Genomic DNA, 25,217 nt, shown 5'->3' on the forward strand with positions numbered 1-25,217 from the left:
CCACAGCAGCAAAGCTTTTGGCCTTCTAGACTGGGGGAAACAGTGGCAGTAAGCTCTGCCGCTTTCTCCCAGAGCTGATGCTGCAGGAATGATGTAGGGTGGGGAGGGCAGGAGGAAGACCCAGGAACCATTTTCATGACTCACAGAAGGAACAGAGAAAAGTCAGTCACCCTGAACCCTGGGATCCTTCTACTACTTCTTCTGTCTCATGACACTTAAGGATAGTGGTAGGAAACGGAGAGGGAAATCGTTGCTCTCCAGCTGCAGACCCATTTGCCTGCTCCACTCTAGGAGCCATGCAAGAGCTGCAGATGCCCCTCTGAAGAGATTTTTCCCTTCAGGCAAAGATAGAAAGTATGAGGATACTGGAAGTTCAGGCATTTTTGTGAGTCTGGATGCAAACCCCCAATATTTACAACCACAAAAAGCTTGTGACAACAACTCTGTATTATGTGCAAAATATTACTAGCAAAATGCTTTCTTCTGGTATTCTAAGTCCTGAATAAAGACTTGTTTGGTTTTTTTTCCAAATGTAACATTTATGTTCTTAAAAATATTACCCCTCTCTACAAAGCGGGCTCTTACAGCAAAAATACTGATACTTGCTCTCTTCCCATTTGGAGCAAAAAAAAAACAAGTGGAAAACAAGTATACGTTTTGGGCTGAGCCTCCACATTGTCATTCAGAAGATCCAGTTTGAGCATTCATCCTGTCTCAGCTACTTTGCGACTTGCTTAATCTTTGTGCCTCCTTATCTCACCTGTACAGGAGGACAATAACTCTTGTCTTGTTCAGGGCCGGAGTTCATTGCTTACTACAGCATCTAGTACGGTGGGAAGCCGATTTAATCTTAACTTGTGCCAACACTATCTGTAGAAGCTGTGCAAGGCAGAGACAGCTTCTTGGTGACCTGGAACAGGCTGAAAAGTGCATGGAAGAGGTAGGTATCTGCACTGGATTAAAAAAAAAAAAAAATCAGAATAAAAGACTTTCTGTCAGTCTAAAGTAACTAGACACTTACCCCTGCAAGTGTATGAATCAAAGCGTTGCCCAGCCTTTGTTCAAATTCAGTAGGCCAGAAAGTCAAATTGCTTTTCAAAGGCATGTCACCCAGTCAAAGGACAAAGGTTCCTATGTACTTGAGGTACAGGGCAGGCAGTGATCCATGGCTCTTTGTAGGAACAGTGACCACAACACAAGCAGCTTCAAGTTGGCAAAACCAGCTAAATATTAATGACAGCAGCTTTGAATACTGCCCATCAAGGGAAAATACAGAATACGGGATGTGGTGAAACTGGGCAGATGTCTAAAGCAAAACACATTCCATAATCCGCATGTGAATAAATATGCAGAAGTGAAAATCTGTTATAAACCAGCTTGAAAATCGGTCTGATTCATTTTGGAAGAGAAAATAAGATATATATGTCAGTGTGGACAATACCAAGTGTTCAAACATCAGGATCCCATTTCCCAAAATCATAAGACTGTTTTTAAAAAAAGCCCTGAACTAACTAAATAAATGTGATTTTGTATTTTACTTCTAATGCTGCCCTCATCTTCCGTTTTCTTATATTCTTCAAAATATTCCTTCAGACCAAGACTCCCACGTAACCCCCTGAATCCAGAAGCTGGAACATGAAGCAAGAGCAAACAAACAGCTATTATGAACCGCCACAGACAGCAATATGATTAACCATGAATATCAATAACATCTTTGTTAGCATGTGGTACAGAATAATTAGGTGGAATAGACCGAATGTACAATAATCTCAGACATCTTCCAAAGCCTAGAATTATTATTCTAGGAGAATAATTCTAGGAGAAGAATAGTCACTCTAAGATGAACCAGAAACTTTATCAACATATTCAAACAGGGAAAATTTCCATTTTTCAATGCCAAAAGAAAGCAAGCAGAAAGTGAACTGATAATATTCACATATGGAAGTTACTTAAAACTTAAACTGATCTGTATTCTGGGTTATTTGTAATTGAAAAGCCAGCTAGCTCATGGGTACCCACTGAGGCGTGAGATTTAAAGAAAGCTATAAAACATGAACATTAGCGTCAGAAAGCTTTCTAAGATAGCTTAACTCTCAGAAACAAAGACATTCTCAATCTGAAATGCAGCGTCTGTGGTTTTTGCCATCCAAAGTTAGATTATTCAGGCTCTAAGACAGCAATTTATTTGGATGTTATACATTTAAATGAACACTATTTGACATTCATTCTGTCCCCAAAGTGCTTCAAAGAGCTAACTGCACTGATTTTTGAAGGATTACAAAGTGATGAAGTTTTCTTGGATGAAATTTTAATTTGAGCAGAGGCCTTAAAACAGTACAATGAAATACTGATAATTTTTTTACTGGCACAGACACAAAGTCCCCTAACATGAAATTTTTAGTAGTACATACTAGTCTGGAAAATGCTATTTGTATGGTCTGCTCAGCTGCTTTCAACAGTGACTCAGGTAAAAAAAAGTGATAGTTAAATGGATATATCATGATGAAATAAGGAGCATAGCATCACTGTGAGAGCAATAAAGCCACAGAAGCTCCTGCAAAGAGAAATACAGCATTTTATATGCCATGCTCAGCATAAAACAGATTTATCAAAGACAGGGTAGTTGACTTAATCTAAGGTCAGCAGAGGCTATTTTATGGTTTATGACATGTAGGAGAAGAGATGATGTGTTCCAAATCACAAATTCTCTCTATATATACAGATTTAAAGTAAAATATGTACATGTAGATGAAAAGAAGGTTATCGGGAGTGGTTGACATGGATCCACCAAGGGGAAATCATGCTTGATAGCCTTCTATGATGTCATAACTGGCTTGGTAGATGAGGGGAGAGCAGTGGACGTTGTCTGCCTTGACTTCAGCAAGGCTTTTGACACTGTCTCCCATAACATCCTCATAGGTAAGATCAGGGAGTGTGGGTTAGATGAGTTGACAGTGAGGTGGATTGAGACCTGGCTGAATGGCAGAGCTCAGAGGGTTGTGATCAGCAGTGCAGAGTCCAGTTGGACACCTGTAACTAGCAGTGTTCCCTAGGGGTCAGTACTGGGTCCAGTCTTGTTCAACATATTCATCAACAACCTCGATGAGGGGACAGAGCGTACTCTCAGCAAGTTTGCTGATGACACAAAACTGGGGGGGGTGGCTAACACACCAGAAGGCCGTGCTGCCATTGAGACCTGGGCAGGCTGGAGAGTTGGGCGGAGAGGAACTCAATGCAGTTCAACAAGGGCAAGTGTAGGGCCCTGCACTTGGGACGGAATAACCCCATGCATGAGTACAGGTCAGAGGCTGAGCTGCTGTAAAGCAGCTCTTCAGAGAGGGACCTGGGAGTCCTGGTGGACAAGTTGACCGTGAGCCAGCAATGTGTCCTTGTGGCCAAGAAGGCCAATGGTATCCTGCGGTGCATTAAAAAGAGCGTTGCCAGCAGGTCAAGGGAGGTCATCTTCTCCCTGTACTCTGCCCTGGTGAGGCCACGTCTGGAGTATTATGTCCAGTTCTGGGCTCTCCAGTTCAAGAAAGACAAGGAACTACTGGAGGGAGTCCAGCAGAGGGCTACGAAAACGATCAAGGGACTGGAGCATCTCTCTTATGAGGAGAGGCTAATACACCCAGGTCTGTTTAGCGTGAAGGGAAGACTGAGAGGGGATCTCATCAATGCTTATAAATATCTAAAGGGTGGGTGTCAAGAGGATGGGGCCAGACTCTTTTCAGTTGTGCCCAACAACAGGACAAGGGGCAACGGGCACAAACTGGAACACAGGAAATTCTGTCTGAACATAACAAAAAGCTTCTTTACTTTGAGGATGACAAAGCACTGAAACAGGCTCTCCAGAGAGGTTGTAGAGTCTCCTTCTTCGGAGATCTTCAAAACCCGTCTGGATGCATTCCTGTCCAACCTGCTCTGGGTGAACCTGCTTTGGCGGGGGGATGGACTAGATGATCTCCAGAGGTCCCTTCCAATCCCCACCATTCTGTGATCCTGTGCCACACAGACAAAATCCAGTTCATATTAAGAGATGATCGTACATTCCTAGTGTGGCAATAAACTGATCTTGTTTAGCACTGCAGAGAAAAGATGTAATGATGTAAGCATAATGCGCTATTAAAGTCAAAGAGCAAGGGAAGACCCTGCACCTGTGTCTGCAGGAGTATGACAGGTATTAGTTGTACCAAACTCACCTGGACAGAGACATGACAGACGCTATTATCACCACGTCTGGCAAGACCAAGACAGCTGAAGCCAGAATGCAGTTAGGAGAAACATTAATGATCATGCCCTGAGAAAAGCTGCCAGATCCTGTTAAAATGAGCTAAAGAAATACAATGTATTAACAATAGGCACACGATTTCACAAAGTGTTAAAAAATCCAGGGCCCGTGTTGGACCGTGACCTTTGGTAACAGATCCAAACCTGGGGAATGCATCACACCACGAAGCCGCATCCATTTAACTTCTTCGTGCACTAACTAGCTCCAAGAGCCTGACCAGGCTCTGAGGCAGGAGACCGTGAATGCGGTTAAAGCAAGTGCCTTGCCTTCCCTCTTCAGTAAAGTGACCCCTCTGTGCTCGTTAAATTTCATTCTGCGGGTAATTGCTGACTAAAATCATAACGCATCTGCACTCAACCTTGCTGGTCAAAGGAGGCGTTGCCTGTATTACGGTTTCTTGCTACTGAAGGTATTTAATAAGAAGGGAGTCAGATCTTTTGAGAGACCTCCATAATTGAGAGCTTTATTAATTGGCACAACAGAAATAGAAATAGGATAGTATTGGTAATGGTTTACTTTTGAGGTAGAAAAGGGCATTTATTTTCCATCAACAGGATAATAAATCAGTGTAGCTTGTACCACACTAATTTGTTAAACGTGTTTTGCAGTGTTGGTAACGAAGATGTTTTTGCATGAGATGCCTTCATGAGACATTTATGAGGTTACACTATTTTGACACTAAGCATATGTAACAATGTATTAGGTGAGCCTAATAAAGTTAAATGATGCAAATGTAGTGTTTAACCAGTAGAATAAGCTATCTTGAATGTACTATGCAATGTGTAACCATGAACAGCTTACAAAGAGCCTGTAAATTGTATTTTAGGGGCTAAAAGAAAGTGTTTGACTGATGAGGTATTTTTGGAGACGCTTTCCCCATGGTAAGATCACTGGCAGCTATCATTTATCTCACTCTGACCAAGATAAAGATAATCTGCGTATACGAGTAATAACAAATCTTCTGCTGACTAAAATGCTCTCTAGTGCTCTCTTCAATTTCAGCAACAGGCTCTTAACTCATTGCTTGTTCAGTTTCTGCTTTGCAAAACTACAATAACCTCCTTGTGACTTCATTAGCTTTCAGACAACTGGAGGGACAAACCTGGCAGGGAACTAAGAGCTGAGCAAGCTCTATCTTCCATGAGCTACTAACAGAAAACAAGAAAATGAAGAAGTACTCTGCATTACACACCCAGTGACTGTCCCTCCAAATCAATCAAAAAAATAGTTCAGATTACTGTAAAAGGAAAACTAAGAGTGAGAAGCAACATGCTGAACAAGCAGTAAATGGTTAACATTCACCAGCCCTGAAGCCAGGAATGAGCACTGAGTAGCTCCTGTCCAGAAAAATGTATTAGCACCATTGTACCAGCAGATACTGACACAGGATGCTGGGAACCATCCAGGGAGGGATTCGGAAGAGAACAAACAATAAAAAGACAGGCATTGAGGTGACATCTGCAGAGGCAGGAGAATAATTTCCAGACGATGAATGTCTTTTAATGAACCGAGGTTTAACTGTTATCAGTCCCCACTAGAGATCATTACTATGAGAAACAATGAGAGCAGCTTGTATCGCTTTCTCCCTGCAGGACATGTCTGAGGGAGAATAAACCTCTCTCCTCCTTCTCCAGTGTCAGCTTGTTACTGCCAGCACTGGCTATAATTGAATAAGCTTTATTCAGACGGTAGCTAAATTTAGCAGGTATTAGCATCAAGTCTCTAGAGGGGCAAAAACGGGGGAGAAAAGCTTTAAATAAATAGACTAAAGTAACACTGAATAATAGATGAAATTTATGGCGGAGTGAACCCCTGCGCCAGAGGAATCTCGCACGGTGTTAAAACCGGATTTTGGGGCCTCGCCGAGACAAAACATAACACCGCTGCCACCATCCCCTTTCCTCCTGGCCTGTTATTATTATGATCCCTGCAATGGCGGTGCCCCCTCAGAGCCCTGGCCCCATTGCAGTGGCTCCATGAGGGTGTAACACAGAGGGCCAGCGTGCCGGCTGCCAGACCATGTGCCGCAGAGGCAGGAGAAAGGGGCGATAAGGAAAGGCCACCATCACGAACGCGCCGCACCCGCTGTGGGCGACGCTAGCTCAGGAAGCCTCTGAGGCGATCCCCACTCAACATGGCTCCCACAACATGGCGCCACAGCCTTTCCCGCCCAAACTCCCCCCCCCTCCCCCCAGCAGCCGCAGCTCCCTCTGCGCTTGCGCGCCAGGCCGCGCACAGCGCCGGAAGTGTGGCGCTGCGGAGACGGAAGTGGCGTCACGGGCGGGCAGAAGTGTGGCGACGAGACGGAAGTGGGTTACGTGGTCATGTCGGCCTCCCTGTTGCGGCGCGGTCTGGAGCTGCTGGAGGCGCCGGGTGGGCCCGCGGGGACCGGGGGCTGTAGGGGTGGGGAGAGGGTTATTCCCGGCGTAGGGCTTGAGTAACTCCGTCTTTCTTGCCGCTGCAGGCCAAGGAAATGCCCCGCCGGGACTCCAGCAGGAGCAGGAAGGCCCCAGGGCGGCGGGCGCTGCGAGGCGGAGGAAGGCGGCGCCGCAGCCCGGGAAGAACAAGGCCACGGTCAAAGGCAGAGTCGTGAAGTCGGCGATAGGTGAGTCCCGGCTCCGAGGAGGGCGGGGGGAAGAAGCTTTGCCGCCCTCCACAACCCTCGCACCGGGTCCCCTCGTGGTGTCCCGCAGACCACTCCCCGGCTGCTTGTGTTCATCCCTTCCCGTCCTCCTGAGTGCCCTTCTGGTATCCCCTGCTTAAACACAGCCTGATCTGTGGAAGCACCCCTATCCCTGAGCTGCAGCAGTGTATCTTTCTCCCGGGTCCTGGCTGATCCCCTTGTGTCTCTCCTTGCATGCTGCCTGGATGAGCATCTGATGTGTTTTGTCCTGCTCTGCTCTGACCTAGAGGAGTATCACAAGAAGAAGCCCGTGAATCACTTGACAGCAAACTTGAAGTACATGTTGAAGGGACGATTTGTTGCAAACAAAGCCATCACAGAACAAGTAAGACTGTCACTTCTTCCTCTGGGGGTCTGCTTCTGCTGAGGAACGTGGGTGAATGGGAATCATCCCCAGGTCTTCCAGCCAAGATCCTGTGCAAAGGAGTTAAGTTTATGTCTGGAAGTGACCTCGAGGAATTTCTGTGTGCACTTGCAAAGCAACTTACTAAGCTTTAAACTCTTGTTGATATATTGCCCCCTATGAATGTTCTCTGATACTAGTTAAAATCTACTAACAACTGTTTGCTTTGCTTAATTACCAAAGATACCTCGTAGCTTCAGCTGGCAAAGAAACCCTGTTCAGACCTTCTCCTTACTGTTTGATTTGTCCTTCTCTGTAGCTGAAGGCTGTTTAGCAAGGAGCCAGATGTGCTGCTGGCTCATGTAATAGGAATTTCATAGCATCTTGAATGGTGTTTCTCATAACCTGAGAATTTAACCAGTGGTCTTCCCCAAAACATAGTCCCATGTCATGATTTGAAGAGGAGAGTAGCTGATACTGCTAAAATCTTGATCTATTTTTGAGATATGAGCTTTTAACTTACATAAGCAAACCAAGTAGTTTAGGCAGTGTTTCTTAGCCTGGAGGTTGTGAAAGGAGGTGATGGTGTATTAGAAAATGCTGTGGGAATCCCACCAACTTGGTGGGTTTTCAGGTGGTCTTGTGGAGAGACAGGATAAAATAAGGTCACAGTTTCAGAAATGTCTGAGTTGAAATCAGTGTTTCTATCTCTGTGACGGTTACCAGAGAGTAGTTTTCGTATTTGACTCCAAATAGTAGGTTGGTATTTGCTGTTGTCCCAGTGACCTCCTTTGGTTAACAGCAGTGATTGCCTCTCACTTTTCTTTGGAGGCATTCCAGTATGTAGCAGGGTACCAGCAGAGTAGTGGGAGTGCTGCAGGTGAGCTTGAAAATCACCATTTTGTGGCTTGGTCTGGATTACCATGACTGTTTTTTCCTTTTTTGTTGTCTGAAGGTTCTTGCTCAGAACAGAGGCAGGAAGTCCAAAGATCAGCCTCCAAAGAAGGTAGTAAAGAAGAAATCTGAGGGCACTGTCTTTACTGAGGAAGATTTCCGTAGATTTGAAAGAGAATACTTTGGGAGACCATAAACAACGTGACAGGGATTCTCACAGCTCCAGCCTTTCTGCAGCTGAGTGTTCTGGACGCAGGACTGGCCGTTTCCTCGGCGTGTTTGAGATGGCACACGGGAGGTGTGCCTCTATCAGCAGGTGATTTAATGTCACACTTCAGAGTAACTCTGCATCTGTGCAGAACTCGTTACTGGCCAGCTGGAGCCATGGAGGTTCTTTTGGCTCTGAGATGCACTGACCTTACAATTATCTCCCTCCAGCCAGCATGTCTTGCATTCTTGATGTAGAAGGGTGGACCAAGCCAAATAGAAGTCTTGTTCCCCTTCCTCAGGATGTAAGGCTTCTGCTACCTGTGTTATTTGGCAGGGAGCATTTAAAGTACTGTATCTGAATGGAGAAATGTTTTAGACCAGCAGTAATGAATCACTGGAAAGGAAGGATGCTTTGAAAGACTGTTCACCCGGAATAGCCCTGCAGTTTTTGTTCTTATTACAGCCTCTGTCAGGTTTTTCAGTCACTGCAAAAACTTTTTGTATGTTGTTTGATTAAATAATTGTGGCAGACGCTGCCTCTCTTTGCCTTTGTAATAGCAATTATTATGACAGGCTGTGATTAGTGAAGACAAACCATGTCACTGTTCTGATCCAAGCATCCTGGTCTTCAGGATGACTCAGTTGTATGAATTCATGCTGACATGTGTATTTAGTCTTCTCTCTGACATGCTCAGGCCTTCAAAGAGTGCAGGTTGGAATGGAGATGACTCCTCTGTTCTGCCTGCTCACGCTCTCCCCTCTCCAAGGAAGAGGCTTTGTGTGGAGAAAGTTGTCCTTTGGATGCTTACACCTAAACCTCCCACTCGGGTTCAGCCACGCCAGGAGGGCACCGTGGCTGGGCGCTGCCAGCTCCTGTAGCCAGGAGGGGTTGTGACCCAGATGTTAGCCTCAGCATGAAGATAAAACCTTCTAAGCCAGCAGTTGTGGTGCTGGGTTGAAGGGAATTTTTTTTTCCTATCAGACTCCTGCTAAATTCCTGGCTGCAACCAATAGAGGGCCCAGCAGGTGGGAGTGTTGTTTCAGACACGGCCTCTAAACCACTGTATGTGTTCTGGGGAGCTCCTGCTACTGCCCTTTCCTGCCCCTTACCTAAGAAGATGGGAAGTGTGTTCCCTTTGGAAAACAAGGGGGTAAGGAGAAGGATTAATGCCAAGCTTTGGTTAAACTCAGGAGCTGATTGCAAGGGGCATGGCTGACCTGAGCTGCTTAGATGTCGGCGCTGATGGGAATTTGGTATCCTTTTCCTGCCCTCTGATGACTATTCCTGGTGCCATCCTCTTTAAATCTGTGCTTCCTCTGTTGTGTTTCTTTCCCTCTTGTCTGCATGGGAGGGAAGGTCACCCAGATGTATGAGGTCCAGACAGGGGAAATAGTGAACATACTGAAGTGTGTGTACTGGAAATTGTGTAATAGCACGGGGGAAGGGATTTCTTGTAATAGGATCAAGTTCAACTATCTGCAGCCAAAAAATGGTAAATATAGAACAGTTCAAAGACCAATTCCCTTCTTTTTCAGTTTGTTCTTACTCCTGAAATTGAGGGAAAAAAAAAAAAAGAGAGAATGACTGTTTGCTTCTTAAAAGAATGGAAACACTATTGTTTGAAAAAGTAGTTGAGCAAACAGTGTATGCAGCACATGCTTCCTTAAAACTTCTGTGCTCTGTGCCTGCTGCAGTGTGTGTGAGCTGGTCTAACACACGCAGCTCTGTGTGGAGGTGTTGTGGAGACAATTAACAATGTGAAGAAGCTGGCTGTGCCACAACTTGAGTTTTGAAAGAGGTAGATTTCCGGTGTGTTATTTTGTTTCAAGCCCTCATCTTCAATATTTGGCAGTTCCTTTACAGAAGTCCTTCATGTCACCCCCTGCGCCTCCTCTACCAGTTCCTCCTACGCACCCTTGTTTCTGTGGTTGTTCACCTTCTGGGCCCTTCTTCTGCAGGGTAAGGAAAGCAAAACCATCCTTTGTTGCCCTGGAAAGGATCACTAGGGTAATGTGGTTCACCCTCTTTGTACAAAACCCAGCTTGTTTGCTTGCAAATATAAGCAAACAGGAAAACTGTTCTCTCAAAGTTAATGAGGAACTTTAAAGTGGGGCCCAGAGCAGTTTTCCCCAAGGATAATAACACCCAGATCTGTGGAGTTTTAAAGTTGGATGGCAGCTCTCATTACTGGCTGGAAAGACTGTTAGGGCCAACACAGGTAATGAACCATGCTTCTTGTGGCTGTATGCAATGAGGGTAAAGCTACCTGACTGGATTTTGACATCTGAAAACAAACTTGGTTATACAGCCAACAGTATCCTTAAATAAATTAAACACTATTTTGCGTGAGGAAGGAAAAGCAAGCAGAAGTGAACGTGTGGCTCCAGATAAACCATCTTCTGCAAGGGCAAAAAGATGCATGTTCTAGCCTTGATTTTCCCCCCTCTCTAGCAGAGCGGGAGCTCCTATGAAAGGACAGCAGTGCCACCTGCACGCTGGGTAGGTAAGGACAGGAGTTGGTGCCCGAGGGCAATGTCTTCAAGCTAGGGGGGTAAATAAACCAGCCTGTTGCACGTCCCTGGTGGTAAGCTAAAGCTAAGCACCTTCTTACACTCCCAACTGTCTATGTTATGGTTTAGTCATGCCTAGAGCATCCCAGCTCCTTGGCTCTGCTGGGACCCCAGAAGGTGGCTATCTTCAAGCAACTTGTACCACCTCTCTGTTCCTCGCAGCCAGACTTTGCTGCTCCACAAAAGAGAGAAGAGTGGGTTAGGGAAGGAGCAGCTGCCATAGTTGCTGTTCCTAGTTGGCCTCCAACCTCTGGTTCCCACGCTGGAAGCTGCAGCCTGCAACCCTCAGACCTCCAGGATGGCATTTCTCTCCTGCGCCGCTGCGAGCAGCGTCACAGAGAGGTGTCCTGCTGCTGCGGGGTGAGGGCCACGTGCTGGCTGAGCTCATTGGGCTGCTGGCTCTCTTCCCAGCTCTGCGACACTGGCTGAGCATCCTGCAGCAAAAAGCAGAGGTAGCCGAGCTAGGGAAGAAGGAGGAGGGTGCCATCTTACAGTGCATCCCCACCCACACACAGCAGGGAGTCAGAAAGGGAGGCGGCAGCAGCGGCTTTAATATAAATGCAAATCAAAGCTCTGGAGTGTCATTAATGTGGTAGAACCTTTCCAGGGAAACTGTTGAGAGGACGCAGAATAGTTCCCAGATGCTCCGTGTTGAGCTAGCTTATTGTGAATAAGATCCATCAGGCCAGTTAATGGCCTATTGCTCCCTCGTTATGTGAATGGAAAGCAAACAGGAAAATTTATTCTTAGGGGTACAAGCTAAGATAAGCCCACGCAGCCTCTGCTGTGTCAGCCAGTCTTTACGTCTTTAGTGTAGAGAGCAGCAACAGCTAATGTCAGTGTTACATGTGTGTCGGGAGAGGGGAGAGCTGCAAATGTAAACCAAGAAAACATGTTTGCTCAGGACGCTAACCAACTTCTTGCCTCTGAAATGACATAGCAGTAACAAACCTGGCTGCTAATGAACAAAGACAAACTGTAAAACCTGCGCAGGCAAACAAGACTTGAAATGCCGAAAAAGCCGTGGTGGGGAACCAGTAGGGGAGGGTCCTCAAAGCCTTTGGGAATCTCAGTCTCCAGTTTCTTTTTCATGACTGATTTCCAGTTCGGTCTTGCTGATGACCAACACAGCATCAGCACCTACAACACTGATGGGCTCCTGAATGCTTTGGGTAAGGGACTGGTTATTGCAGAAAGCCCACACAGCAGCAGTGCCCTGAATAACTCTCAGAAGAAAGGTTACAGCAAAAGGAAGCTTCTCATTTTGAGAGAAGACGACCCATCAATTCAATTAAAAACGAGGAGTGCAAAAGAAGGCAGGCTGCCTAATGCCTGCGTACAGCTCAAAACGTGGAGCTCCAGCCAAGCCAGGCTGAAGGGTTAGTAGGTTTGAGATGGATTAAAGGTTTGCATGTCTATCCATAGTTACATTAAATAGGATTAACAGTGCCAACCACTAACTGGTGGGGGCAGGGGAAATAAAAAGCACGGAGGCTGCTCTGCAGCTGTCTACAGGGTTACGTGCACCTTTTTCTGAACAAATTAGCCGTTGGCAGGGCTAACCAGTAATCTAGCCAAGCTGGTCTGTCCTGAGCTGCACCGTTTGCGTGCCAGCAAGATCATTTATCTCCTTTAATGGGAGGCAAAGACTAGGTCTCTTTCTCCGGCTGTCTGCACGCCGCAATGGAGATGCAGAGGAGTTACAGACCTGGGAGAGTCTCTGCCCGATATAAATTAAGCTGACGCGTCTGCCGCGCTTGGAACTCGCTCCCTGCCACTTTTTAAAAGGGTGTGTACGTGTAAAAGAGAGGAAAAGAACAGCTGAAGGAGAAATGAGAGGCGGCTAGCCATTACTTGGAGAACATGCACCTATGTAATAGGGAAATTGGAGCTTGTGGGTAGAGCCAGCTTCATTCGGTGGCTTGTGACACTGCATGAGCGTGCTGAAAATAATGCAAAGGCGGCATACCTGGGATACCTGAGCAGCCAAAATAGTATTGCCTGGGTCGGGGGACTGAGCTCCTCTGTTAATTCACGAGGGCCAACTTGTGGGCCTGAAGCATTTCAGTGGGAAAGTCAGCAAAGACGAGCATTTTTGGCCCAGCAAGGGGTGCTCGTGGTAAGACCCCAAGACTGCATTTGCACTGGAAATTAAGTGTAACGGGAGTATTTGTGCTGGGCTGTGAATACAGCAGGAGGACGGAGGAAGGTAGGTTGTCTCCAGAAGCTACGTGAACCGTATTAAGAAAAAATGAGTATGCACAAGATGGAAATTATGCATTATAGGAAGGACAATATAGATCCTGTTGTTTCTGAAGGCCTCAGCCTATGGAAAGATAAAACTAGTGCTATCCTGGCCAGAAACGTATAGATTTCCCACCTCAAAAAAAGGCTTTCTGAATTAGAAACAGGTTTAGTAAGCGGAGAAGAAGGGTGGCTGCAGTGAGGGCTGAGAAAGCAAGGGACATCTTAAGACAGAGAAAGTTATATGGACACACGAAGAACAGAAGTTGAACCATACCTAAAAAAAAAAGTGAGGCGATACTTAAGGAGGCTGTGGGAAACACTGGTGAGACAAGGAATGTATTTTTTCAAGAGGCACGTGACTCCTCTCTGGGGACAACATGGCTTTGGAGCGAGGGGAGAGGGGGCTGTGACCGGACTACCGCTGTGTGAAATTGTTTCCATCAGAATAACCCACATTTTCTTTCTACTGGTCCAGCTCGGCAGCACTGGGGGGAGCACGCATCTCCCAGAGGACAGCCTGTCCTTGCAGCTATTTCTGGGCTTTCTGCCAGGGCAAAAGCGATTTGGAAGATTTTTATCATGGCTCTTTCTTCATTCCCCAAAGCTGCAGCTGGGGATTTATTTTTGTAGGCGTGCTGCAAAGGTGCATCTGGTTCTCCACGCGGGCAGGCGAAGAAGTCATCCGGCAGTGGTGGTTTCCTCTCTTCGTTCGCAAAGAGAAGTGCAAGCACCCGGGTCTCTCTAAAGGCGGGGCGAGGAGGAAGGCAGTTATAAATATCGTGATAACAGCAGAAACGAGCTCGTGAGAAGGAGCCGCGTATTGTCAGAGCGGCTTTGCGAGCCGCTTGGGGGTTGTTTGGTTACGTGTGCGAATGTTGCGCTCCCGTTTACCATGATGTACAACACCGGCTAAGGGATGGGCAGCCCCGGGGATCTGTGAAGTCCACTTCACCGCCCTTAATTCAGAGGAAAAATGACCCGAGACAGAAATCCTGTCAGCTGCGCCAGGTTCAGATTCAAATAGCTTTTATATAGCGTGGACTGGGGGAATTCTGCTCTTTCCAAGTAGGCAGAAGAAGTGGGCTCCTCCGGGGGATAGGCGAAGCTTTGCATTTCACGTGCCGCAATCGATTTCTGGACATGGTACCACGCTGTACGCAAGCCGCAAGGATTCAACGGCAACGCATTTGTTTGGAGCGGCTGCGAGGAAAAAAAAAAGAAATAAAATAAAGGTGACAGCTCCTGCAGTTTGCAAGATGTTAAAAACAGTCACCAGGCAGGAGGCTACCAGGCTGCTTCTCCCGCGGGTCTGGGGTCGGTAAGGCGACGGTGCTCTCGGCGTTCCTTGCCTCCTGCGTGCCGCAGGCTGGACAAGCCGCTGGGCTGCAGAGCGCAGCGGCGCACTGCTGGGCTGCGCCGAACGCAAACCCGGAGGGGAAAAAGGCTCAACGAAAAAACGCAGAGGAAGAGTCAGCCCTTAATCTCCAGCCAGCGTAAAATCTTAACTCAGCTTCTAAGTATGGAAACACGGCGTCATTCCAAGCAGGCGTTGCATAAGGTTGCCATGTTGGCTGCCTCTGCGCAGCTGCCAGCTCAGAGCCCCGGCGAAGGGTAACGACACCAACCGCCCTGTTAAGGGCAGGTTTCTGGTTCTCCTGCGAGGACACCTATAAAACACAAACGTGGACGCAGGGCAGAGAGCAAAGCAGCACGGCCGCGTCACGCGCTCCTTGCCTCCTCTTCCAGCTCTGATCTTCCTTCCCTGGAGTGAGCGTCAATTGGAGCTACATATTCTCCGGAGAGCTGTAGAAACCAGAATCATGTATTTACTGGCCAGCACGGACGCTGCCTCGTCTGCCTGCAGAGCGTGGGCTCAAGGAAAGGAATTATTTTAGTCAGGGGTGGCTCAGAGGCGGCCCCGCCATGGGGTGGGCTGGGGGGATACATGTACTGACGTCTCTTCCAGGCTTTGGGTGAGCTGAGTAAGGGCTGCAAAATATACACCCGCTGCCCCCGCAGCCCAGGGTTCCTGATGCCGGGTTTAAGCAGAAGTTGCCATGGCTCTAAGGGAAGCAGAGGTGGTTGCCTCGGGTTTGGAAAGGGGTGGGGGGTCAGTTTGGGGAGGAGAGGAGGGGTTTGCTCTGCCACTTGCTCCTATTATGTTTCCTGTGGCTCAGCTGACACCAAGCACATTAAGAGTCACCTCAGATTTGACCCGTCAAGGGCAGGACTGTCCTGCTCATTGGGCTCTCCTGCCTCAAACCATCCCTATCACCAGCCTTGCAGGTCCAGTTGAGCTGAAAGAAACCTATCCAGTTGCTTTACCTCCCAAAAACGAACAGTCCCTTGTCCCTGCATGCTGTCACCAGTAAGCTCTGGAGAACAAAACAGGAGTGGAATGTGCCTGCCAACTTGCAGCTTTTCCCGTTTGTATAGTAGATAGTGGCCAGAGCTCTTGCCCAGGAGGTGGGAGATGGGGCGTATGTTCTTGTGAAGGTGAGGAGTCCAGGCTAAGACCGCTTAAAGAGCAGGGAACTTGCTGTCTCACAAAACCCAAGGTGAGGGTCAGTTACCCACACTGCTTTCAATGGGGCAGGAGCCCTAACTCCCGACAGGGAGACTTTTCGCTGTAATTTAAATGACATCCACATCACCCAGTCATCAGGTTTAAGCACAGACAGGTCAAGTCACCATGGAGGGACTTCATGCAGCAGGTCCCACGTCACACATCAGCTCATGGCTTGGGCAATGGAGGACTGCAACACTAGCGTGAGGCCACAAGGAGCTTAAGCGGCCGAAACCAGGACCCCCACGAGGCTGCAAATTGGACAATTTTCTATTTTAAATAACGCTAGGGACTGGCTGGAGCCCAGCGCTGGATGAGGCTGGTCCTGAAGCCACTGCACCGGGTGTGCGCACCAGCCAGGCTGGGATGTGCAGGTGCCTGGGCTGGGCAGCTGACCAGGTCGTGTCGGTGCAAGTGAGAAGGAACCTTAACTCCTCGGGGAAGGATGTGCACGTCCACATGCCAAAGCTGGCTCCAGCAGGCCAAGCAGGGATTAGGTGCTGCTAAATCTGGGTATTGGTGGCCAAAAAATAAAAATATCACACACAAACTATTAAAAATGGCACGTCCCAAATCTTGAAGCTTCTATTAGGAGAGTACAACCACACTGGATGTGGAACTCCTCTGATCCTTCAAGTGCACCCTCGGTAAGTTTGCAGATGACACCAAGTTGGTCAGGAGTGATCATCTGCTTGAGGGTAGGATGGCCCTACTGGGGGATCTGGACAGGCTGGATCGATGGGCCAAGGCCAATGGTATGAGGCTCAACAAAGCCAAGTGCTGGGTCCTACCCTTGGGTCACAACAACCCCATGCAGCCCTACAGGCTTGGGGAAGAGTGGCTGGAAAGCTGTCCAGCAGAGTAGGACGTGGGGGTGTTGGTTTTCTGGCTGAATATGAGCCACGGGTGTACCCAGGTGGCCAAGAAGGCCAACAGCATCCTGGCCTGTATCAGCAATAGTGTGGCCAGCAGGACTAGGGAAGTGATTGTCCCCCTGTACTCAACACTGGTGAGGCCATACCTCAAGTATTGTGTTCAGTTTTGGGCCCCTCACTACGAGAAAGACATTGAGGTGCTGGAGCATGTCCAGAGAAGGGCAATGGAGCTGGTGAGGGGTCTGGAGCACAAGTCCTATAAGGAGCGGCTGAGGGAACTGGGGTTGTTCAGCCTGGAGAAAAGGAGGCTGAGGGGAAGACCTTATCGCTCTTAACAACTACCTGAAAGGAGGTTGTAGTGAGGTAGGGGTCAGTCTCTTCTCCCAAGTAAGAGATGATAGGACAAGAGGAAATGGCCTCAAGTTGCACCAGGGGAAGTTTAGATTGGGTATTAGGAAAAATTTTGTCACCAAAAAGGTTATTGGAACAGCCTGCCCAGGGAAGTGGTGGAATTACCATCCCTGGAGATATTTAAAGACGGGTAGACGTGGTGCTTAGGAACATGGTTTAGTGGTGGTTTTGGCAGTGTTAGGTTGATGGTTGGACTTGATGATCTTAAAGGTCCCTTCCAATCTAGACGATTCTACAATGTTCAGAACCTCATAGAACTAGAACCAACCACAATAGATTTCCTTCCATTGAGTTGCTAGACTATAAACTTACCCACTAACAGGGAGGCACTAATTATCTACAGGCAGGAACCACCATGCTGCAGAGACTCCTGCCTGCCATCTTTGTGTCAGTTCTCTGCAGCACCTCATAGACAGACACCATTGCAGCAGGGCTGGGTTTTCCTTTCCCTGTTACATCTTTCCTGTTGCCAGGCTCCAGCACCAGCTTGTTACCTCACCAAGCACGGCCCCAATGAGAAGCGCTGGTCCCTGGAGCCAAGCTGCAGCTCCATGTCAACAACCCCCACCCACGTCCCCCACACACACACAGGCTGCTTCAGCACCTCGCTGGCCACAGGCCTGCCTCAGGACTTGACATTCTATGATTCTACTATTGGAGCTGAACCAGCTTTATGGACTAACTCACCTGTTCCCTCAAGTAAAAGTCCAATTATGTCTATACCTTAATATTTGACTCTTCAGCAGCTGTCTGAATTAACCTTTTATCACACTTCTGTAGATGAGTGCCTTCCATAAATAAGAGCACAAAGACTAACCCCACCCCATGAGGGCAACCCCTGTCCCAAGCCCACCAGCCTGGGCTAGGAAACATCTACTCCAAATGCACAGGGAGATGAGAAACCAGAGCCAGTTTAACACTGCTGTTACTTCCTCTGGAGCCATCTCCTAGCAAGCTACCAATTTCTTCCAACTTACATTCACAACGAAATTCCCCCCCCCCCCCCCCCTACATTTTGTACTCTGGACCATTTACCTCCTTCAGAAATTACATCCATTCTGCCAAGTCTAAATACTTAAAACCCTCTCAACATCTAGTCTTTGTTGGTCGGTGTGCAAAGATCTTCAGCACACGGCAACACTGCATTCTCCTCTGAAGACATGAGCAGCAAACTCAACAGCTTACAGCGTTTGTATTCGCACCTAGGTATGGTGCAAGTTATGCTTATTTTACAGGTACCCAGTTATCACACACCAGAATTGCAAGTTTACTATAAAATAATTTATTAGACAGCAATACACAGCTTTAGCAGCAAGCTTATATACATGCACATAAAAACTGCTGACTACCCTACTCAGGGACTCTAGCTCTTTTGCCCTTGGCCTTGCGGACCTCTTCAATCAGATCTTTTAAGTACTGAATCTCCTTACTAAGGGAATCTGCTTTCTCCTTCAGGGCCTGATTCTTCTGCTCCAACTCTCTGCACTCCCCAGACAGCGCCTCCTGTTCTGCCCTTTTCTTCTGCCGGTAACGCGTGGCAGCAGTCTTATTCTGCTCCATCTTTTTCAATTTCTTATCTATCTTCTTCTCTCCTTTCACCTTTGGTGACACTGCCTTCTCTGCAGGATGATCATAGGGTTTGGACCGCACAGAGCCACAGTTGGCATCTGTAGGGAACTGGTTGCCATTGGGGGATCCAACTGAATTGGTGGGACTATGTTGGGGTGTTCCCAGGTAGGAGTCTGGGCTCATGCATATTCCACTATCATCGGAATGGTTCTCCTCCTCTTTTTCAGACTTGGTGATCACTACCACAAAGGTGGGGCCCTCCTGTTTTCTTTCTCCTTCCAGAACATCCACTTCACTACCTAGTTCTAAACTAAATGAATGGTCTGGAGTGGAAGTCAGAGACCCTGGGGAAAGGGGAAAAGACCAAAGGGAAGCCAATGGGGCCATTGGATCTGCTCCAATTGGAGTTTCAGGGAGATGGGTGATTAGGTCAGTTATCAGTGGAGGTTCTTTGTTGTGAAATTCCTGGATGGTAGGGTTAAATAGGAGATCACACGTGTCTTCCAACGTGGCCATCAGCTCGTCTGGTGAGACGGTGGCTTCCAGGTGTTCCATACCTAACAGGGCATCAAAATCAAATTCCTTCAGATCCATCTTCTCCACCATCCACTCCATGCCAGAGAAGGCATCCTCTGCACAATAAAAAACAAAACAAAAAAAAACACAAAACCCACCATTTCAATATACCAGCAACCAATGCAACTCAAGTTTCCAAGAACAATCTAGAAATTCATGTTTTTAACGTCTTCTCTCTCTCATACACTGGTATGAAAAAATTCAACAATCAGGAAAAAACTCCCTGCCGTTTAGCTGCATGAGACTGTGGGTTACATGTTAAGCCATCAGCTGTTCCAACATTCCATCCCTCTTACTCAAACACCAGAAGAATTCAGGGCCATTTGAAATATACAGCCATGCTTTTTTCTTGTGACCTCTGCCAGGGGGTAGTACAATAATAAGTGGTATGTTATTAAAAGGACAACACAAATGTCACTTTACCATAGGCCAGTCCGGTAACCAGCAATTCTGTATTGTGCAAGCAGAGTGGTACGCACACTTTCCAGGCAGAAGTATGCATGTGAGGTTGCCTTCACATTTATGAAAACCCAGCAATTTAATTCTTTAATTGGAATGTTACTAAATATATTATGTGCCCTTGTAACTGATGTACTTTATGCAAATAAATAATACCTTACCCTGGCTGCTATCTATGGTGTTGCCTAAACTGTCCACAGCAAGCCAATTGGAGGAGACTGCCTTAGCCTTGTCGCTGGAGAACCCATGCGAACCGAGGGGCTCGGCCACCTCCAGGTAGTCATCTAGGAGTCCCAGACTTTCCTCAGCCACCGAACACGGCTGGCTGAAGGGGGATAAAGAATCCCCCAACAGCATCTCGTTGTTCAAGAGGCTCATCTTCGTCAGTTTTTAATGCTTTGATGTCGAAGGATGTAGACAAGTAGAGGGTCTTTTTGTCGACTACAGCAATGCTGCTGTGCGGTGCCTTGAAAAACCTGCAAAAAGAACTTTAGTTCATCAGTACTTGTTCGCCCAGCACAGTAGCCTTCTAAAAGCAATGCCCTTTTAAGAAGCATGGTGGTACTCTTTATAGACTCGTACGACCTCTCCGTTTTCGGGGCTGCTGTTAGCCTGCAGCCCAGCATCTCTACAAAGCCTTTGAGTTTCCTGCTGAAGGCTGGCCAGGGCCAGCCGCCGGCTCCAGCTGCCCGGTCTCCCACCGAGGGCCGCCCGCCTTCCTCATGCCCAAATATGGGCCGCGCCGCCGCCCGGCCCCGCCCACCCGCCGCCCTGACTCACGCCCGCAGCCGCAGCCATTTCGCGATCCTGCCGCGTCCCTCTCCCCACCCCCACCCCCCTCTCCCTCCCCGGCCGCCATTTTGTATCTTGCCACGTTTCCACCGGGGCTTCAGCACCCGGCGCCTGCGGAGCTTCACCGGGCTGCGCCCTGCCAAGTACCGAGGGTACCGCGATAAAAACGGGGTGGGGAAAGGACAACGGACCTCTCCGATATGAGCCCACTTACAAAACTGGGCGTTTGGGCGAGGAACCGAACCCAGTGTCACACAGGCCACCTTTTACGCCCGTTTCCAGAGAGTTATGAAACCCCTCCCGATGATCAGGGCAGACTTAACGCTACAGTATTAAAGGATTAGACTACTGCCACCAGCTTATAAACAGCCCTCGTTTACCTCCTCGGCACGATGCATTAAGTGGTATTTACACCCTCGGAGCCCTGATGAATCCAACGCCCCATTTGCCCCCAGCTAGAGCAGCACTCGCCCGGGCGGGGTTAAGAAGCCTCCCCTCACCACCACCCCAGGAATCTACTACTCTTGCTACTACGAAAAGCCCATAAAATGGAAAAGCCCTCAGCTTTTGGGAACCGAGTTCTCTTGAACGATGTAGGATACAAGAATTTCTCTTTGTTTCTTCCAAAATGGCATTTCCTGCCATTTCTGAAACCCGCCGCCCCTAGAGAGGTTAAGCCCACACAAGGATGCCCGCTCCATTCAGTCTTATTACCCGGGTGCTTTTTTCCCCCGGAGATATCCATCACCGTACAGGTGAAAAACCCACCCCCGAAGCTCACTAAAAGGGAAGAAGAGGGCGACGAGAAACAGACAGGAGAGGGAATACCCGTCCCTCACACACAATACTCACGCCATGGTTGCAGATGCCGGGGATGTGCTGAGGCCGCCGCCGCTGCTGCTGCGCCTGCTGCACTGGCCGATGCCGCCGCTGGCCCTGCCGCCCTTAAAGAGCCATGGCGGCCAGGGGAGGGGAGGCTGCTCCGGTCCGCGCCACGCGGGAAGTTGCTGCGCCCACAGACACTCACACTACCCCTTGTCTCAGCAACAGACACACAATGAGGTGGCAGCGCCCACGCGACGTCTTTATATATGAGCCGCCTTAAGCAAAACAAGATCCGGCTGTGATGTGTCCTTCCGCTAAGCGTCACCTCCCTCTTGCCAGCGCCCGCCGGCCTGTAGCCTCTCTCTCTGGGCTTCCTTCCTGCCATTCTGCTAATGGTTAATCACAGGAGCCACGGACAAAAGCTACAACTCCACCACGGAGCAGCGGCGGAGGGACTATATGGTGTACGTCCGCGCCGCCCGCCTTCTCCGCCAGGCGAGGCCACGTCACGTGATCGGAGCAGCTGAGGACGCCCTCCCCCCTCTTCCGTGGGGAGCGGAGTCGGGAGGGGCGGGTTAACCGCCAACAAAGACGGGGCGCTCGCATAGGCGGCATCACGCTGACCGCCACGTGGGAAGGGGGGCGTTCATTGGCTAGAGGGGAGTTGTTCACGTGCCCTGTGAGATGTCATTGGCCGGGGCCCGAAGGAGGCCAGATGCTGAGGGGAAGGGAGAGGGGGGCGAGAAGGAGCAGCTGAGCAGGGAAATGGCGGCTGGGGGGTTGGGGGGGGGGCAGGAGGAAGGGAGCGGTGGCTGGGCTTGTCACCGCAGCCCTGCGCCTTTGCTGACCTGTCCCTCTGGAAGCAGCTTGTGTTCCGCCCCGCTTTAATTTCCAGCGGCCCTTTTTGTTCTCTACGCAAAGTCTGGTTGAGGTCAGGCCGAGGCGCTGGCATGGCTTCCCCCGCAGCGCTGAGGTGGTGGGCCACCGTGGCCTGCTGCTCCCTCAGATAACGTGTCAGCCCAGGGCAGTGTCGCCTTCCCTCCCTGCCTGCCTCACACCTGCAGAGCTCAGATTATGGCTGCTTCGTGGCACGGGCTGTGTGTGCATAATGGTGCCTGCGTCTCTGACCTGAGCCTGCCGGCTTCGCAGTGGCCACGGCGCAGTATCGCCCTGGAGTGGTTCATGTGGAGCTTCGCTGGACACCCATGCTGCTGAGCAGCTGACAGTATGAGTCTAATGAGTGACTTGAAACTATGCAAGAGCTGAATATGAAGTTGGTTATTCCCCAGCTGAGAATGAGAACTTCCTCCCATGCAGTTTCACACTGACACAGTTGCTTCTCTGTGCAGACATTACTCAGACTGATGTGAGCGTTAAGAGATCACCTATATAGCCTGGCAGCTGTAAAGGGCAACGTCACCTTGGAAAGTTTTTAAAGTGCAGTTTTACATTATGTTTTATCTGATCTAAATCAACTTGCTACTAGGAAATAAAGCGGCCCTCTTCCCCACCCTAATCCCAGCAATACAGTTCCACCAGCTGGTCTGGCCCCCAGTGAGCCAGCTTAGCTGGCTAACCCAGCAGGAAACTCACGGGTCAACAGTTTTCTGCTGGTTACAGTCCCTTCATCCTTTCACTCGGGTCAGACAAGCATCAGCCAGCTCCAGTGAGCTGGGAGGACCTGTACCTGTGTGTTTTCCTCACCGTGTCAGAGTTACCCAGCTTCAAAAGGCTGCATTTTCACATTGCCAGCCTCGCAATGCGCCATCAGCTCCGAGAGCTATAGCGGGTCCTTGCCTGTTCAAACATAATCGTCCTGCAGGTCAAATTGCTCTTGGCTACTGCTGCAAAAGGCTTCACTATTTTCCAGTTAGGGCCTCAGTAGTATTTGTGTAAAGCCACGGCCTTCACTGAGTTTGCTCAGGTGTAACTGCCTGGAACTTATTAAACAACTTGACTGCTAATTTGCGAGGATGGGCATGACCCAGTGTCTACTTTTAGCAGTCTGATGTTACCATTATCGCTACAAAGCAGAGTGTGTCACTCCACATCTGTGAACTGAACATTATCTGCTGAATGAAAAAAGCAGTTTTTCCTCCATGTTGTTTTGCCCGGGTTTTTTTGTTTTGCTTTGCTTTTTTTCTAGAAGCAAGCACAGATTTTGGAATGACTCATTAAAATGGAGGAGGCAGAGAAAAATGTCTTCCAATGCCAGAAAACACTACAGGAGCAGCTGAGCAATCTAAGATGACTGTTCTGATAAACACACCGCAGAGCAGGCTTCAAAGCAAAATTTAGAGGATGCGGCAGCTTTTAAAGAAGCCAAGTGGGCGATTGGCTGGGTGGATGGGTGGACAAGCATCTCCACATCCTCACTGGCTAAGGGAGAACTCTCACATCCCCCGCCATGCCTGCTTGCCCCTCCTTTAAGTGAAAAGAAAAGGGTGATTGTACAACTGTAATCATAGCTAAATAAACAGAAATGCTATACACACCCAATCCTTCATCTTGAAAAGATAATTATAGATTTCTCTGAAAGGACTCTGGGTATATGCGAGTAAGAATCACACAAGCAAAAATGAAATATGCAATGAGGAACTTAACCCAGATCTGCCTGTTCCCTAGCTGCTTGGTTTCCATTTTGTGTGGAAATTTGTCTGCATTACAAGCAGCAGCTAGAAATTTTTTAACAATCCCCAATCCAAAAAGAGAAATCAAGTAACCAAAAGCCAGCCATTTAGTGAACAGCGTATTTTTCCCTGTTTCCTAAAAGACTGCAGAATTACTGCTGTTACATAATTTCGTGAGCTACATCCCCAGTTCTTTTATAAATCATCTCTCTGCATTTGCACATATTACGTCAGAGGTTTCTCCTTTGTGGCTAGAGTTTTTCATCAAGGTAGAAGACACTTCTTTAAGCCCAAGTAACAATTCCTTGAGAATTTTTGTACAGGAGACATGACAAGTATTTTCTAAGATAAGAACTACGAGCTACCCGCTACTAACTCAAAAGTGCCTAAAAAGCATTCCTTTCTAGTACTACAGAATATATTTGTCGCTCAGAGATTAAGAGGTCTGGCAGCTCTGAAGAAAATTGAATTTACAGCGCAAAAAGGTGGCTTCTGAATGAAGATTAATTGGTGTGCATGGTCAATGAACTCCTGCTGACACGTTAACAGCTTTAGCACCATGGATGTTATTTTTCTGCCCAGGGTACCAGTACTTCAGCAGAGAGAGCTCCTGTGATAAGTGAGATCCATCCTGACCCAGAAGCGAGGGGGCAGCCGCAGGCGAAAGGAGCTGCTCGTGCAGCACTCGCTGCAGGATTGAGGCCAAAGTGACCTTGCTGGGGAGTGATGAACTGCCCTGATAAATACAGCACTGCAGAAAGCCACCTCCGGCCAAACAGCAGCACCAGGAGGAGGTGGAAAACGAATAGTCCTTTATTCACCCTCCTCCTTCATTAAGATAGAAGGTCAATGTCTGTGCTTGCTTTTTTTTTTATTCTTTTTTTTATTTAAGTTAATGTTGCAAAGGAAAAGAGGTTTTCTTCTTCCACGAGCAAGTACACAGGAGATAAACACACTGAATGCTATGTTATTAAGTACACAAAAGACAGGGAGGACGTAAATGTTTCCATAGTAACATCTCCTCACACAGTCTAGACCGTCTGTATAGGATGTTCTCAGGGACTGGTGGTGGGGGAGGAAATACTCATGGGCCTCTAACAGGGGAGTGAGGCGGGGGGAGGGGGGAGTACCTGGTGTTGGGGCCAGGAGGGTAACCAGAGACAGTAACGGAGATGGAGATGTTTGCTCTTTCCTGGAGTGCTGGGAAAGCCGCAGTCAGGGTGAAGGGCTGGCAGACGCTGCATCATGACCCCTACGGTGGCAGTGGGCAGGCAGCTT

The 25,217-nt window shown here is 48.4% G+C and overlaps 2 protein-coding genes across 2 annotated transcripts; one reads left to right on the top strand and one right to left on the bottom strand.

The window, feature by feature from the left end:
- Nucleotides 1-6,571: 6,571 nt before the first annotated feature.
- RPS19BP1 (ribosomal protein S19 binding protein 1) lies at nt 6,572-9,034 on the top strand. Its single transcript, XM_082499474.1, has 4 exons — nt 6,572-6,661; nt 6,753-6,893; nt 7,199-7,296; nt 8,270-9,034. Exons 1-4 carry the CDS (start codon nt 6,613-6,615, stop codon nt 8,402-8,404), a joined length of 423 nt encoding a protein of 140 aa, XP_082355600.1. The 5' UTR covers nt 6,572-6,612; the 3' UTR covers nt 8,405-9,034.
- Nucleotides 9,035-18,354: 9,320 nt separating this feature from the next.
- ATF4 (activating transcription factor 4) lies at nt 18,355-21,527 on the bottom strand. Its single transcript, XM_082498592.1, has 3 exons — nt 21,337-21,527; nt 19,854-20,168; nt 18,355-19,289 (listed from the first exon to the last, which is right to left on the bottom strand). Exons 2-3 carry the CDS (start codon nt 20,068-20,070, stop codon nt 18,439-18,441), a joined length of 1,068 nt encoding a protein of 355 aa, XP_082354718.1. The 5' UTR covers nt 20,071-20,168; nt 21,337-21,527; the 3' UTR covers nt 18,355-18,438.
- Nucleotides 21,528-25,217: the final 3,690 nt, after the last annotated feature.

This window comes from Vanellus vanellus (genome assembly GCF_965231255.1).
Source record: "Vanellus vanellus genome assembly, chromosome: 1".
In the NCBI taxonomy this organism is placed as follows: Eukaryota; Metazoa; Chordata; class Aves; order Charadriiformes; family Charadriidae; genus Vanellus; species Vanellus vanellus.